This window comes from Sturnira hondurensis, unplaced genomic scaffold (genome assembly GCF_014824575.4).
Source record: "Sturnira hondurensis isolate 20B ecotype Veracruz unplaced genomic scaffold, ASM1482457v3 Scaffold0003801, whole genome shotgun sequence".
Taxonomy (NCBI): domain Eukaryota; kingdom Metazoa; phylum Chordata; class Mammalia; order Chiroptera; family Phyllostomidae; genus Sturnira; species Sturnira hondurensis.
The window spans coordinates 4355920-4373716 of NW_028076432.1; the positions used below are offsets into that span (position 1 = coordinate 4355920).

The 17797-nt window shown below is 39.6% G+C and overlaps 1 protein-coding gene across 15 annotated transcripts in view; it reads right to left on the reverse strand.

Moving 5' to 3' along the window:
* DLG2 (discs large MAGUK scaffold protein 2) overlaps positions 1 to 17797 on the reverse strand; it is a 1965529-nt gene that overhangs the window by 237839 nt on the left and 1709893 nt on the right. Inside the window, exon 1 of one of the 15 annotated variants that reach the window (XM_037042854.1) lies at positions 827 to 959. The exons of the other annotated variants lie outside the window; for them this stretch is intronic. Within the exon in view, the coding sequence (XP_036898749.1) occupies positions 827 to 863 (37 nt within the window). The 5' untranslated portion in view covers positions 864 to 959. Of the gene's footprint in view, positions 1 to 826; positions 960 to 17797 lie in introns of those variants that run through there. 15 annotated transcript variants of the gene reach the window in all.

Here is a 17797-nt window from a genome sequence, read left to right on the forward strand (position 1 = left end):
GCTGGGATGTGAAGTCAGGAGAAGAATCTGAACTGACATTTTTAACAACTATGGTACAATTGCTAATAAATTACCTCTTCTAGATACTTAACCATATGTCCCCAAATTAGGTAACCATATTCCCAGTTCCCTAGAGAATATTGGAGTTCAGCTTTCCATGTACAGCTACCAATTCTTAAACACATTTACGAAGTAATGTAATTCCCATTTTACAGGTGAGAAAACTGAAGGCACAAAGTTCAGTGGTTTTCCACGGCTGCATAGCTCATAATTAGTGAAAGCGAGTTTTGAGTCTGAACCCATTGGTTCCTTCAGACACATAAGTCTGCCTCCCTGCAATAGAACTGCATTCTCCCTCAACAGGTTCTGGCTATTTGAACAAAACTTGCATACATCAAATATCTGATGTGAAATCAATGTGGATCCAGACATTTCTGGAACCCATTTAAGTTAGCAGCAAGAATTTCGCATTCCTTAATCTCTCTCTGTGATACACAGTACCAGAGGCTAGCAGCTCACTAGAGACAGGCTTACTATGAAGAGACCAGTGGTGAGTCAAACTCACCGAGTATGGTTTGGGGGGCTGCGCTGACTGAGGTGGAAGAAGAGGAAAATTCATTGATGGTTGTTCCCCCAGAACACAGACAGCAACAGGCATAAAAAGAAGCAAGCAGCCTTAAGAAGATGCCTGAACATTGTAGGTGCTAAGAAGCGGCAGGCAGTTATAGGACCGAAAAGGTAGGCGCATGTGCCGTCTTCTTTTCGTTTCACTGGCCCACTGGTCTGTCAAGAGAAATGGGTCTAAGAAAAGTAGCATAATTCTCACCGCAGCTCCTTAGGCAGTTTCCAGAGGTTTTCAGCATAGCAGACAGCTGCTCCCCAAATTCGGCTCCACTCCCTTCCTCCTGGCTGAGAAGTGTGGTGTATAAACTCCGCCCGCTAACACACAGTCCCGAAGCTACTGAGTTGTGGCCAAAGCCTCTTAGGAGCAAAGCAGGTGGAGCTACTTTCCCAGGCTAGTGGCAGAGCGAGTTTGAGAGCTTTGCAACACAAAAGGCCAATTTAAGAGATGGGATTACTTTCTCTGTTCTGCTGTTTTAAATGCAGTCAGAAACCACTTTCCAGATGTTGGGTGTTTCACTCAACTCTTTTCCTTTCTCTTGTCAACTAAAAAGGCCTTGGCGCTGCAAAGGTGGAGGAGGTGGAAGCCTAGCCTGGGGAGCCTGCTGAAGGAAGCCTGGGAGACTCGTTACCCCCAAATCCCATTCAACCCTTTGGCTAGTTACTGGTGTTTGAAATTCGATTACTGAAGTGTTAGTTTAATGTCTTCTTTTAAAATGTAGAAGAGACTAAGCAAAGTTATTCACACTGTAGAGTGAATTCTTCAGCTGGCCAGCAGGAATTTGTCAGTTCCCCTCACCCAGGAAATGCCTGTTTATAGCAGCCTTCAGGTGAGGAGTATTTAAAAAAGAAATGGTGTAGGGAAGCCAATGAGCTAACTTCACCTTCTTGTGTAGCCACATCAAGCCACAAACTAGGTCCCTCCAATCTAGGAAATCAATGCCTTTTCTCATTTCTTTTAAATTAGGAAATTTTCTAATGCCCAGGTCAAGACCTTGTCTAAAGCTTTTCTTGATATTTCAGGATGAAGAGCTAAAATTTGGAAGTTAGGATAATTTGCATTCTTACCTAAAGGCGTTTGCCAAATATGACTAAGGACTCTTCATTTTCATATATATGCTGCAATTTTCTTTTTGTTTTGATCTGCATGGTAGTTGCATGTCAAGTCAAGGTCCAGGTATTGCTATTCATGTATTGATTGATAAACCAGTTGCTAAGTGGAACCCAGGCATTTACATTTCCTCTCACAACTATTGATCATAATTGCAATTCAATGTAATATAGCACTGTCTCCCTGCGATGTTGATACACAGAGTAGATGTTTTTGTCACCATGGTAGCCACCTACTGTATCTCCCTATTATTTTGTTTGTCAAACTTAAAGTGCACAGCCTAGAAAATCCTAGGATTTTTTTAAAGCTCAGAATCAATCAAGCTCACCTAAAATGAGGGATCATTTCAGTGTAAATGTTTCATTAAAAATATAAGTTGCACATCATGGATGGAACTGGAAAGCATTATGCTGAGTGAAATAAGCCAGGCGGTGAAAGACAAATATCATATGATCTCACCGTTAACAGGATTCTAAACAAACCAAACAAGCAAGCAAAATACGACCAATGACACTCAAATATGGAACAGGCTGACAGGGTCCAGAGGGGAGAGGGGAGAGAATCATAGGAGAAAAGGGAATGGACTCACATGAACAAGTATAAAGGACACATGGACAATAACTAGGGGTGGGGGGTGGAAAGGAGAGGGAGGCGGGGAGCATGGGGTGGGGGGCGGGCAGGGTTGGGAATATAAGACAGAAACCTGTACGTGAACAAGAATCAAATAAAAATTATATTAAAATAAAATAAAATAAAATAAAATATAAGTTGCAAATGCATCTATCAGAAACAAATTACAACTAGAAAAACAGAGCTAAGGGATTTGAATCTGCTTGGAGATTTAAAAAATGTTCCAAGTGGTTTTCAGGGATAAAATGGGATTATCACTAGCACTTCAGGTCTTGACAGACTGGCTGCCTTGATGGGCTTGAAAGCTGTGGGAGTTTCACAGGTTTTAAGCTGGCTCATAAACTAAACATCTGTTTAAACCACACCTATGGGTGTGGGAGTGCATTTTTTGGTATGGATTTCTCTCCCACCCCACACAAAAACACTGGGGGGGGGGAAGAACTTTCTTTAAAAGCTATACTTCAGTAATTTATTTCACAATTAGTTATTGAATCTGCTGACTGTAGATGACAAGGAAGCACACTGGAATCAGATGAGTTCCTGAGGCAGGATCTTGGAGTCCAGGCAGAGAGACAGATAATCAATGAAACCCCTAGAAGAATGAGGGCTGTAGAATTACAGATTGTGTCCTCTATTAAGTACAATTATTTGACTACCATTTCCAAGTCAATCAGCCACAAGTGAGAGTGGATCACTAGGACAAGTCTGTTATTGTAGACATCACATATGCCTTAAAGGAAAACAGTGCATTGAGTTCTCAACAAGAATGCTCTCTCTTTTTTTCTCCCCCTCTCTCTCCCAGTGTCCTAAAACCATTGTCCCTTTTGGCTCTGAGAAACAGACAGTAGTAACACCCACAGATGAAAACTCCCTTCCTGCCCGTAAATGCCTATCTTATTTGAGACAGGTAGTTTGCCTCTTCCCAATCACCAATATGGACAGAGGATGATTGCAGAATGACTCTCCCTACTATATGTAATGAAGAAACGATGATTTGCTGGTACCAAAACTCATCATTTCCTCTATTCACTGAGGGTGAGATTCCACTTTAAATTGAACAGGCTAATTTTCATAGCTTGTGCACAGATAATCTCACCCCCAAAATCAGTAGACTAGCAAATCTTTACCTGTGATTCAGATTTCCTGGGGACAGATTTTGAATATAACACTGATTAGTAAGCGTCACAGGACCCTCTGAACAGATTTGAGGGAACAAGGGTCTGTCCTAAGTAGAGGCCACTATAATCACCATTCATAGCCATTACCAGCTGACTCCTCCCCACCTTTCAGTGCTCATCACCCAGGGCTAATGTGATGTGCAGGGGTGAAGTTTATAGGGCCATTCAGAGGAACTAATACAGCAGGCTGTCTTTGCACTGTGAATGACATTGACATCTGGAAGGCCTGGAATACTAATTGTCATTTGCTCCTCTGCTGGCTGCCTCTTCCTCCCCAGAAGCTTCCATGATTTCTTTGTGGCTTTTCCAAAGCTCCAAGCTTATTCTTCTATTTAAAAGTGTTTCCAATTCTAGCATTATTCATGCAAAATAAAAAAATGTGGGGGAGAATGCAAGATGGTGGAGAAGTGAATGGAAGTCACACTAACCTCCTCCTAGGACCAATCTGGAATTACAACTAAATTGTGGAGAAATCACCCAGAACCAACAATGGTACAGTAGTGAGAGAGAAGTCTTATAATCTTCAACAGACAGAAGAACCAGCTTCAGCACAACCTGACCCTAAGGAGTGCGGTGGAGACTCAAGAATGCTGGCTGGGTGCCCACAGGTGACAGTGCATGAGGGATAATTAAGCAACCAGTTGGATCCCCCTGAGAAGTGTGGGGTCTAAACCCTAAGCTGGGATCCCCAGCCTAGAGCACCAGAGCCCCAGAATACACAGATAACAACCACTGCTGAAAGGCGTCAGGGTTGCTCTCTGCCAGAGATAGATGGCTGGAAATGCAAAGAGCCACTTAAAGGGCCAAATTTTCATATGCAGCCACTTACCCTGGGCTCCAGCAAAAGCAGGGGGCAGAGTTCACTAGAGATGCCTGAGGAAAGATTGGGTATGGAGCCTCTGGGTAGAGAACTGAGAGAGGTGCTACTAGGATCCCAGTACTGAGCTGTTACCCATACTGCAGCAGACATCCTGCTCAGGGAGACCACTCTGCTCCAAACAGCAGCAGCCTTAAGGGAAACAATAGTCCTGACCCCAGGAGGGATTCTGCCGCACCCTGTGGTGACAGAATCAGGCCTGACTGCTGAGTGCAGAGTGACTAGTTTAACAAATGAAGGAGACAACCAGGGACAGCAGGTCACTGGAATTACCCAACAGGCTGCCTAAGGTCAGATGGGGTGACCATGTGACATCACTGAGAGGCAGATCCAGAAAGAAAAAATGGTGATTAAATACTAGAGGTTACCGAGATGAAATCCACTGTGGTCTTCTCCATGATTTGAAAAATTTTCTTCCCCCACAGCTTTTTAACATTTATTTCTTGTCCATCAAGTTTACATATTAAGTCACTAGATTTTAAACTATAGTTTATTTCAGTTCACTTACTTTGCCTCTCCAGTCACTTGCCCCACTTTACCTACTTCTCTCCTATCATTATTTTCATTTCAGGTTTTCCACTTTGCACTTTTACTGTTTCTTCTCTGCCCAGCCTCAGAAAACCAATTTTCTTGTCAATGGTCATCTCGCACCTTTCCCCCCTGCTTTTAAAATACCCGTGTTCTCTCTCTACCTTTAGCAAAGTTTGCTATTTGGTAGTGGATAGGGCAGTTGTTGTTGTGTTTTTTCAGTTTTATCTATAGATCTTCACTAATTTTGTATTTCATATCTCATATTTTACTGGTCCCCTCTTCTACTCTTTCATCTCAAATTTTTAACTTTGCCCTGTCTTAGCCTGTTTATTGTCTTTTTTCTTTCTTCATTTTATTTTTTTTAAGTGGTTGTCTCCATTTTCTTCCCACCACTCCCCCCACCAGCCATCCCCACATCCAACCCTCTATCCTACCCCTCTTTAGTTTTGTCCATGTGTCCTTTACAGATGTTCTTGAAAAGCCTTCCCTCTTTTTCTTCTCTTTCATGTTGCCCTTTTGTTTTCTTCATTTTCCTTTTTCTTTTCTTTTCTCAAATTATAATTTTTCCCTTTCTCAGCCTGGTTTTCATTCTTCATTCTGAGTATTCCCTCTCTCTCTATCATTTCAAAATTACTTGCCATTCTTCTAGACATCTCTTAAGCTTTTCTTTCTTTCTTCTTCCCCTCTTATTCCCATGCCACCTACATTAATTTTAGCTCATTCTCTGTTGATGGTGCTGTGGTGAATCTTTCTCTCCAATTTGGCTTCTATATTTTTATTATTTACTTACTTTTTTCCCTTCCTTTTTCTTTCTCTCTGTCACTGTATTTTATTTTATTTTTTATAATTTGTTTTTTAAATATATTTTATTCATTATGCTATCACAGTTGTCACATCCCCTCCCCCCTTTATTCCCCTCTGCCCTGCACAACCCTCCCACCCACATCCCCCCCCCTTTAGTTCATGTCCATGGGTCATACATATAAGTTTTTTGGCTTCTACATTTCCTATGCCATTCTTAACCTCCCCCTATTTTCTACCTACCATTTCTGCTAATTATTCTCTGTACCTTTTCCTCCTCTCTTCCCCTTCAACTCCCCCACTGATAACCCTCTATGTGATCTCCATTCCTGTGATTCTGTTCCTGTTCTAGTTGTTTGCTTAGTTTCTTTTCAGTTGTTTTTTTAAGTTCAGTTGTAATAGCTGTGAGTTTGTTGTCATTTTACTTTCATATCTTTTATCTTCTTTTTCTTAGATAAGTTCCATTAACATTTCATATGATAAAAGCTTGGTGATGATGAAGTCCTTTAACTTGACATTATCTGAGAAGCACTCTATCTGCCCTTCTATTATAAATAATGGCTTTGCTGGGTAGAGCAATCTTAGATGTAGGTTCCTACCTTTCATGAGTTTGAATACTTCTTTCCAACCCCTTCTTGCTTGCAAAGTTTCTTTTGAGAAATCAGCTGATAGTCTAATGGGAACTCCTTTGTAGGTAACTATCTCCTTTTCTCTTGCTGCTTTTAAGATTCTCTTCTTATCTTTAATCTTGGGTAACATAATTATGATGTGCCCTGGTGTGTGCTTCCTTGTGCCCAACTTCTCTGGAACTCTCTGGGCTTCCTAGACTTCCGGAAGTCTATTTCCTTTGCCAGATTGGGGAAGTTGTCCTTCATTACTTTTTCAAATAAGTTTACAATTTCTTGGTCTTCCTATTTTTTTTCTGGAATCCCTATGATTTAGATGTTGGAATGTTTAAAGGTGTCCTGGAGGTTCCTAAGCCTCTTTTCATTTTTTTTTAAATTTTTGTTTCTTCATTCTGTTCTTCCAGAACAGAATGTTTCTTCCTTCCTTCTGCTCCAAATCATTGATATGAGTCCTGGTTTTCTTCCCATCACTGTTGGTTCCCTGTAGATTTTTCTTTATTTCACATAATGCAGCCTTCATTGCAGCCTGGGGTTTTTTTATGCTGTTGAAGTATGCAGTGAGTTCCTGGAACATCCTGATAACCATTGTTTTGAACTGTGCATCTGATAGTTTGGCTATCTTCTCGTCGCTTAGTTGTATTTTTCCTGGAGCTTTGATCTGTTCTTTCATTTGGGACATTTTTTTTGTCTTGGCATGCCTGTTATGTAGTAAGGGGCAGAGCCTTAGGTGTTCACTAGGGTTTGGCAATGCACATTGCTGCTTTATGATGCTGTATGTGGGGGAAGGGTCAGAGAGGGAACAGTTGCACTTGCTCCACTCTCTGCCAGTCTTTAGTCATTTCCCCCACCACCCACAATCAAATTGGGTCCTTCTGGTGCTGATTCCTGAGTGAGTGGGTTTGTGTATGTTCTGGAATCCTGTGGGTCTCTCCAATGACCTCTCCTGTGAAGCTAGGAGTTTCTCTTGCTGCTGCCTCAATCTCCACAGGTGTTTTCAGTCAGAGGTTTTGAGGCTTTATTTTCCCACACTGGAGCTCTGGGTTGCAAGGTCTGTCTCGCTGGCCAGTTGTTCCTCCCGGCTTATCTGCATGCAAATGTGGACCCACCCAGATTGCAAGCCACCACCTGGCCCTGTCTGCCAGTCGCCCTCTTGTCCAACCTGGTTCTCCATCAGCTGCCTTGCTGCAAGTCCTCTCTCTGTGCCTCCTACCAGTCTGAGTGAATGTTTCTTCTTGAACTCCTTGGTTATCGGACTTCCATAAAGTTTGATTTTTCTGGCAGTTCTGGTTGTTTTTTGTTTTTAAATTTGTTGTTGTCCTTTTTCTGGTTGTGCAAGGAGGCACAATGTTCTACCTATGCCTCCATCTTTGCCTGAAGTTCCCAAAATTATAATTTCTGTTTAAACCTAATACTATATGCTTCCCTTCTCACACTCCATTCTACCTTATTCACTCCCTTTTTTATTCATAATGTAAATTTGACTTTCTTCACATTGCTGCAACTCCTACCTCTTAATAGCGCTCCTCCCTCTATGCTCTCAAAATCATTTTTCTTTCAGGAGGTCATAAGCTCTTTTTTGTTATAATAGTCTTAACCTATTTACACCCTTATTAATACTGCTTCAATCGCTGTTGATAGTGGAATTGTGGGGTGGGGGGGTTATTTTTCTGGGTGTGTATTTGTTCCCTGGGCTTTGTGGTTTTGTTCTGGCAGCACCTGCACAACAGCACACAAGACATGGTGGGTGGAGTGACCCTCAGTCAATCAACTGGAGGGAAGAACCCAGCAAAGAACAACCCAGCAGCAATCAAAACCCAGTTACATCCAGAGAGCCAACATAAATGGCACAAAGGGCATCCCAAGAGCATCAAGTTCAGATCAAGGAAACTGTACCACTGGACCTCACAGGTCTCCTACTACAGAAGTTTACAGCACAGAGTCAGGGAGTCAAAACAGATCAATGTAAGAGGCAGAAGCAAACGAGAAGACACTCATAAATAATGGGAAGACAAAGAAACAACCCCCAACCAAATGAAAAGAAAAATCCGGAGAAAGAATGCTAAATGAAATAGAGGCAAGTCAACTGCCAGTTATTGAGTTCAAAACAATGGTTATAAGGATGTACAATGAACTAACTGAGAATTACCAAAAACTACACAGAAACTACAAGGAATTTACTGCAAACCATAATAGCATGAAAAAGGACATAGAAACTACCAGCAAGAGACAAGAGGAAATGAAGAATATAATTTTTGAATTAAAGAACACAGTAGAAGGAATCAAAAGCAGGCTAGATGAAGCAGAGGATCAAATCAGTGAGCTGGATTACAAGGTAGACAAAAACTCACAGAAAGAGCAAGAAAAAAATAGACTAAAAAAGAAAGAAGAGGGGTTAAGGGAATGACAGAACAACACGAAATGTAGTAATATCTACATAATAGGGATACCAGAAGGAGAAGAAAAGGAGCAAGGGATAGAAAAACCTGTTTGAAAAAGTAATGATGGAAACTTCCCTAATTTGATGAGAGAAAAAGTCACAGAAGTCCAGGAAGCAGGGAGGGTCCAAATCAAGAGGAACCCAAAGAGGCTCACTTTAAGACACATCATGATTAAAATAGCAAATTCAGGACAAAGAGAGAATCTTAAAGGCAGCAAGGGAGAAACAGGAAATAACATACAAGGGAGCCCCCAAAAGGCTAGCAGCTGACTTCTCAATAGAAACACTGCAAGCCAGAAGGAAATAGCAAGAAATATTCCAAATAATAAAAAGCAAAGACCTGGCCCTGGTTGGTGTAGCTCAGTGGATTGAGCACGGGCCTGTGAACCAGATGATTGCGGTTCGATTCCCAGTCAGGGCACATGCCTGAGTTGCAGGCCAGTTCCTGGCAGGGGCCAGTTCCCAGCAGGGGCTAGTTCCCAGCAGGGGATGCACAAGAAGCAACCATACATTGATGTTTCTCTTCCTCTCTCTTTCCCTTCCCCTCTAAAGATAAATAAATAAAATATTTTTTAAAAAAGCAAAGACCTGCAACCAAGACTACTCTACCCACCAAGGCTCTCAATGAAAATGGAAGGTGAAATAAGGAGTTTCCAAGACAAGAGAAGGCTAAAAGAATATACCTCCACATTGCAAGATATGCTAAAGAAACTGCTTTAAGAAGAGGAAGAAAAAGAGTGAGAGAGAGAGACAAACACAAGTACAAAGAGATAAAATGGCAATGAATATGTACCTACCAATATTAACCTTAAATGTAAATGAATTAGATGCTCCAACCAAAAGACCTAGAGTAGCTGAATGGATAAGGAAACATGACACATACATATGCTGCCTATTAGAGACCCGCATCAGAACAAAAGACCTACACAAACTAAAGGTAAAGGGTTGGCAAAAATATTCCAAGCAAATGGACAGGAAGAAAGGCAGGAGCCATACTTATACCAGACAAAATAGACTTCAAAACAAAGGCCATAAAAAGAGACACAGAAGGGACCTTCATAATACTTAAGGGAAGAATCCATCAAGAAGATACAAATATTGTAAACATATATGCACCCGACATAGGAGCACTCAATATAAAAGAAAAATCTTTCAGGACTTCAAGAAAGATAGAGACAGCAACACAATTATAGTAGGGAATTTTAACATCTCACTGTCAACAATGGATAATCTTCCAAACAAAATATCAACAAGGATATTGTGGAACTGAATGATGCATTACCTCAAATGAACTTAACTGATATATCTAGAACCATTCATCCCAAAGAGCAAAATATACATTTTTTTCAAATGTACATGAAACATTTTCAAAGACAGACCACATGACAGGACACAAAAGAAGCCTCAACAAATTCAAGAAAACTGAAATCAGGTCAAGTACTTTCTTGGAACACAAGGGCTTGAAACTAGAAAGGAAAACATTCAAAAGCATTCAAACTCATGGAAACTGAATAGCATGCTATTAAGCAATGAATGAGTTAATAATAAGATCAAGGAAGAAATTAAAAAATTTTCTGGAAACAAATGAAAATGAACACACAATTGTTTAAAGCCTATGGAACACAGAGAAGGCAGTTCAGAAAGGGAAGTTCATAGCAATACAAGGCAACTTAAAAAAATAGCAACATTTCAAATAACAGCCTACCCCTACCCTTCAAGAATGGAAAGAACAGCAACAAAGCCCAGAGTGGGTAGAAGGAGGAAATAAGAGCAGAGAAGAATTAAATGACATAGAAACTAAAAGAACAACTCAAAGATCAATAAATCCAGGAGCTGGTTCTTTAAAAAGATAAACAAAGTTAATAAGCCTTCAAGCAGACTCATCAAGAAGAAAAGAGAGAGGATCCAAATAAATAAAATGAGAAATTAAAGGGAGAAATTATAACTGACACCACAGAAAGACAAAGGATTGTAAGAAATTACTATGAAGAACTGTATGTCAAGAAATTTGAAAACCTGGGTGAAATGGACATATTTCTAGAAAAATATAATCTTCTAAAACTGAAGGAAGAAGAAGCAGAAAGACTGAACAGACAGATAACAGCTGGAGAAATTGAAGCAGTAATCAAAAAACTCCTAACACACAAAAGCCCTGGACAGGATGGTTTCACAGAAGAATTTTACAAAACACTTAAGGAAGAGCTAACCTCTATCCTTCTCAGACTATTCCAAAAAGTACAAGAAGACAGAAGATGCACAAACACTTTTTATGAGGCCAGCATCATCCTAATCCTCAAACCAGATAAAGACACAACAAACAAAGAACACTAGAGGCCAATGTTGCTGAGGAACATAAGTGCTAAAATCCTCAACAAAATATTGGCCAACCACATTTAGCAAGCAGTACATGAAAAAGATCATACACCATGATCAAGTGGGATTCATCACAGGAATGCAATGATGGTACAATATTTGCAAATCAATAAATCACATAAACAAAAGGAAAGATAAAAATCACACAACCATATCAATAGATGTGGAAAAAACATTTGATAAGGTACAGCACCCATTTATGATTAAAAAAACTCAGGAAAGTGGGAATACAGGGAGCATACCTCAACATAATAAAAGCAATATATGAAAAACCTACAGCCAACATCATATACAAAGGGCAAAAACTAAAATCTTTCCCACTAAGATCAGGAACAAGACAAGGATGTCCACTTTCACCTCTATCCAACATAGTATTGGAAGTCCTAGACACAGCAATCAGACAAGAAAAAGAAATAAAAGTCATCCAAACTGGAAAGGAGGAAGTAAAACTGTCATTGCATATGACGGACGTAATAGTGTACACAAAAACCCCTATTGACTCCACCAAAAAACTACTCAAACTAATAAGTGAATTTGGCAAAAACAGCAAGCTACAAAGTCAATATTTGGAAATCAAAGGCATTTTTGTACATCACCAACAAAATATCAGAAACAGAAATCAGGGGAAAAAATTCCATTTGCTGTAGCAACAAGAAAAATAAAGTATGTAGAAATAAACCTATCCAAGGAGGTAAAAAAGCTGTACTCAGAAAACTACATAACACCGAAGAAAGAAATTAAGGAAGACATAAATAAATGGAAGCATATACCATGTTCATGGATTAGAAGAAGTAACATCATTAAAATGTCCATACTACCCAAAGCAATTTATAGATTCAATGCAATCTCTATTAAAATACCAATGACATATTTCACAGATATAGAACACTCATTTCAAAATTTTATATGGAACCATAAATGACCCTGAATAGCTGCCGCAATATTTAGAAAGAAGAGCAAAGTAGGAGGGATTACAATGCCTGCCATCAAACTATATTACAAGGCCATCATAATCAAAACAGTCTGTCACTGACATAAGAACAAAGATATAGATTAATGGAACAGAATATAGAGCCCAGAAACAAACCCATGTCTCTGTGGTCAATTAATATTCAATAAGGGGGACAGAAGCATAAAATAGAGTAAAAATAGCCTCTTCAACAAATGGTGTTGGAAGATCTGGACAGCTACATGCAAAAAAATGAAACTCAACCATTAATTTACACCATACTCAACCATTAATTTACACCACACACAAAAATAAATTTAAGATGGACAATAGACTTATACATAAATCGCAATACCATAAAAGTCCTAGAGAACATAGGCAAGAAAATCTCGGATATTCCATGCAGCAATATTTTCACTGATATGTCCCCTAGAGCCATAGGGACATAAAGGAAATAATAAACAAATGGGACTTCATCAAAATAAAAAGTTTCTGCACCACTAAAGAAAACATCAGGAAAATGAAAAGGAAACCAACCATATGAGAAAATATATTTGCCAGTAACACCTCAGACAACCTTTTGATCACCAAAATACAAAGAACTCACATGACTCCACTGCAGATAGACAAACAATGCATTAAAAAATGGGCAAAGGATCTGAACAGACATATCTCCAAGGAGTACATACAGAGGGCCCAGAGACATATGAAAGGATGTTCAGCATCACTAACCATCAAAGAGATGCAAATTAAAGCCACAATGAGATGCCACTTTATACAGGTTGGAATAGCCATCATGAACAAATCAACAAACAATAAGTTCTGAGGAGGTTGTAGAGAAAAGGGAACTCTAGTACATTGTTGGTGGGAATGCAGACTGGTAGAGTCACTGTGGAAAACAGTATGGAATTTCCTCAAAAAACTAAAAAGTGGAATTGCCTTTTTACTCAGCAATTCCACTGTTGGAATTATATCCTAAGAATCCTGAAACATCAATTCAAAAGAACCTATGAATCCCAATGTTCATAGCAGCACAATTTACAATAGCCAAGTGCTGGAAGCAACCTAAGTGCCCATCAGTAAATGAGGGAATCAAAAAACACTGTACACTTATACAATGGAATAGTACACAGGATAAAGAAAGAAGGAGCTCCTACCCTTTCAGACAGTGTGGATGGAATTGGAGAGCATTATGCTAAGTGAAATAAGCCAGGCAGTGAAAGACAAATACCATATGATCTCACGTTTAACTGGAACATAGTCAACAAAGGAAAAAAGCAAACAAAATATAACCAGAGACACTGAAATTAAGAACAAACTGACAGTAACCAGAGGAGAGGTGGGAGGGGGCATAACAAGGGAAAGAAGTGGAAGGGTCATGAGGGACATGTGTAAAGGACCCATGGACAAAGCCAAAGAGGGAAAGGATTAAGGGTGGAGGTGGAGGTGGATGGGGAGGAGGAAAGTGGTAATGGGAAAATACAGACAACTGTACTTGAACAACAATAAAAAAATCTTTAAAAAATGACAAGGGGCATGGGGTGGAGTACTGTCAGATGTGGGATTTGATTTAAAACTTGAGTAGGGAGTCAGGAGACTTGGTCCTAACTCAACTAAATCCAGCTGGAGAAATTTAGTCAAATCACTTACGTTTAGTTTTTTCATCTGTCAAATAGCATATGAGACCAAACAAGAGGAAGTACTCCAGAAAGTTGAAGATTTAGTACAAATGTCAGATGCCATAAAAATAGTATACAGTTGAAGTCATACTATGATTTCAGGAAAAATCATGGTTTTTATCAAGCATCACAGTTCCCCTAGTAATCTAAGCTATACACTTCAGCCTCAAACCTTGATTCCACATCTAATTACACATCAAATCCCATCAATTCTATCACCAAAATGTCTCTCTAGTCTGTTCATCCTTCTTTGTCAACATTGGCATGAATGAGGTGCTCTCCAAACTGGTTCCTTTCCTCTAACCTCACCTTCCTTCAATGCATTAGCCATAATTTGCAGTCAGGGATCTCTTTTTTAAAATGGTCTGTCCTCTTAAAATCTTTTGCTGAGTCCTGGACGGTATGGCTCAGTGGAGTCAGTGCCAGCCTATGAATGATAAGGTGTCTGGTTTGAATCCTCATTGGGGCACATGCCTGGGTTGTGGCCAGGTCCCCAGTTGGAGGTATGTGAGAGGCAGAGAGGCAGCTGATCAATGTTTCTCTCCTCTCTTCCTCCCTCCCTTCCCCTCTCCCTAAAAGTGAATAAATAAAAGCTTGAAAGAAATCTTTTGCTGACTCCTCATCAACCGCAGCATAAAGCCCATGTTCTTAGTGAAGCATACTACTCTTTCACAAACTTTCTGTCCTCACAGCCTCCTTTCTCATTGTCTTTTTCCTGGAAAACTTGGTGACTTTGCACAGACAGCTCTTTCATCCTTTGTGTCTGCTGACTCCATTCATTCTTCTAAAACACACTCAAACATTGCTGTCTCTGGGAACCCTTCTGAACTTCACAGACTGGGTTAATGACCACTCTGCTATTCCCACAGCACCTTCTACATACCTCTTATTCCAGCAATTTGCACATCATTCTGTAATGTTTGGGATGTTTTGGATCCTTGTTTGACTGGAGCTACCACTGGTATAACCCAGAGTAGCATTTCTGATGTCCTGGTTTTAACGAATTACGGAAACTTCAGCCTCACTCCCTGGACATACCTGACGGAGCTGGGGCAAGGAGCCATGTCTACCCTACTTTCGGTAATGGCCTTTGTTATAATGGCAACATCTTTGGCTTAAGCCGGAATCCCAGACTCCTCCTCCGAGACACAGATAGAGTTCCTGAGAACCCATCTACTTTCTTCACTTTAACTAAGTTAAAGTTGAACTAAATGGGATTTTCACAGCCCATATAACCACAGTGATGGCGAAGTAGGCTGATAGAATATTGTTGCCCTCATTCTTGTTCTTTCCTTCTATAATGTGGGAATAATCATTGTAACTTCCCAGAATGTAGCTTCCAGGATTCTCTACCATGAATATCTCTGAATTAATTATTTTACATGATTCTAAGGTTAGGAACAGTTCCACCCAGGAGAGAGGTTTGTAAGTTTGTAAAACATACCTTTCTTGTGCATCAACTGCTTAGCAGGCAAAATTGGAAGGCTGAAATTCTGATGTTTTGTCCTATCCTTATTCACTCAATACCATAAAGGGTAGTATTAAAAGTTATTCTGTAAATGGCTCTAAATACAAAGTCTAATGCTGCATAATTCCCATTCAGATCCAAAGCCAAAAAGGAATTAAGCAGAAGTTTCATGGGGCACTTAAGTGACAATGAATGAATCAACAACAAAGATAGGTAGGGTTTTCTGAAAACATATGTCTAATAACATGGGACAGCCTAAGCCTTCTGAAAAAGAAACACCTTAGGCACCCCCGGGTTATTTGTAACTAGTCATAAAGAAATCATTCTTCCTTAGCCTCTGAGGCTGGACACCAAAACCCTGGGGTCTGAGGACAACTTACACTTAGAAAGACTTGCCAAAATTGACTATAAATCACACCATTTCCCACTAAGTTCTCCAAACCAGCCCAACTGATGTTCACCATCAACTGTGAGCTGGAAAAACACTGGATAATCCTTCTCTATTAGAGTTCCTCTAAGGAACTCTATTATTTAAGAACAATTATTGATGTTATGTGGTTATAAGAGGCAGGTACAGGAAGTTCTTTCTGCAAAAGAACCCAGTTAAAGGCTGGTGAAGTCACTGTTTCATGGAAAAATACAATCTCTAGGCTGGTAGGGAGCTGAAGGGTGATTTTACATAATATCTCTCCTCTCTCTCCAACCAGATGCTGGGTGACCTTAGACTGTTCTTGAATGTCTCTCACATTGAGGAACTTTTAACTTACCAAGACAGCTCTCACACTTAGAATATTCAGTCTCTATTGAACCCAAATATGTCTCTCTATATCTTCAACATAATAATAAGCTCACAGATCATCCCAAACAAGCTTTAATGCTGAGTTTTTGAAATAGTGAAGTGATGGGAATCACAGCCTCTAACTGACTTATTTCAGTTAGAGTTTGAAAGGGATTGGTGAGGGCCCAAAGGCAGTAAAACCAAGACTTCATCACTCAGACTTAGTGAGAAATTGAGAAGATTTATGTATTCATTATCATGTGTGCTTTTTTACAAATTGAATAATCTAAAATAAAAGGAAAGCTTAATGAATTTTTTCAGAAAAAAAAATGTCTAAAGCTAGGATTCTAAAAGGCTTCTTTAAAGTTCGAATGGAATCTCTTATAGTTTCACGTTTCATCTGAGGAGCCGAATGGGGAAAGGCAGCCCTGGGACAAGTTTTGGCTGGGTTTGTAAGCTCATCTTGAGGACATCTGCTTCTCCATAACTAAACCACTATCTGCTCAGAAGTGAATGTTTAGAAGTTTTTAGAAACTGACATCAGATGGCAACCTTGAAAAACATGGAGTTATATGAGTCGCTAAAATCACTCAATGAAACTTTAAAAAAATTCATCATCTCTCAATACCATGGGTCATATCTCCATAGATTTGTGTTAGCAATCAGGCATGCTTAACTGTCACATCATTGGAAAAGCAGTTTCTTTGCATAAAGTTTACCTGACTGTATTTGCTATTATTTTTCTATTTGAAGTCTCTAGCACAGAAGCTGGTACTCAATAAATGCTCAGTGGTCTGAGTGAGTGAATATCCATTTCTAGGGGTCATGGGCAAATGCCTAGTTCCTCCATCAACTGGTTACCCTGGTAACTACCCTGGAGGACTGCTACTTACACCCCTGGCTTCTTCCTCCCTAACAAGGCCATCACTTCTTTCCTTCAAGCTAACCACCCCTCATTCCTGCCATCTTTTCTATGGCCCACAGCTTTAAACCTACTCATTAAAGGAGCTTCCAAATGTGCTTTTATGTGTTTTAAAGAGGAAAAAATCTCATTTTAGATCTCTAAGACAAGAGAAGAAGCTCCTATGTTATCTGTGGAGGTCATAATGAATTCATATCTGAGTAACACTAAACAATTAAAAAATGTTAAAATATCAGTTGACATACAATATTAGTTTCAGGTGTACAACAAAGTATATTTCATAATTTATGTAACTTACAAAATAATCACCCTGATACATCTTATACTCTGGGCAACATTTTTTAAGTGTATGGTTTTTTAGTCCTGGCTGGTATGGCTCAGTGGATTGAGTGCTGGCCTGTGAAGTGAAAGATTGCTGGTTTCATTCTGGTCAGGGCATGTGCCTGGGCTGCAGGAGTATTTTTTAAGAGCATAGACTTGAACCAGACTGCCTGAGTTCAGGTCTTGACACTTACACTGTCTGGCCATGTTCCCTTAGATTGTTTCTCAGTGTCCTGAAAGGGAACAGAATACTATATAAATATTTGCTATTATTATTATTATTATTATTATTCCTAAAACTCAACATACTTACTAATTAACCAGATGGCCTGATCAAGTTAGGGAAACTTTACATGCTTGTTCTGAAATGTGTTTTCTGGCATAAAAGTGTTTTGTAGAGACAGATTTTTAGGCTCTTTCGTTAGCAAGATTGGCTATTTGTCTGGCATTTGGCTTTATAGTCACCAATGATCCTCTAAAAAGTGCTATTTCTCT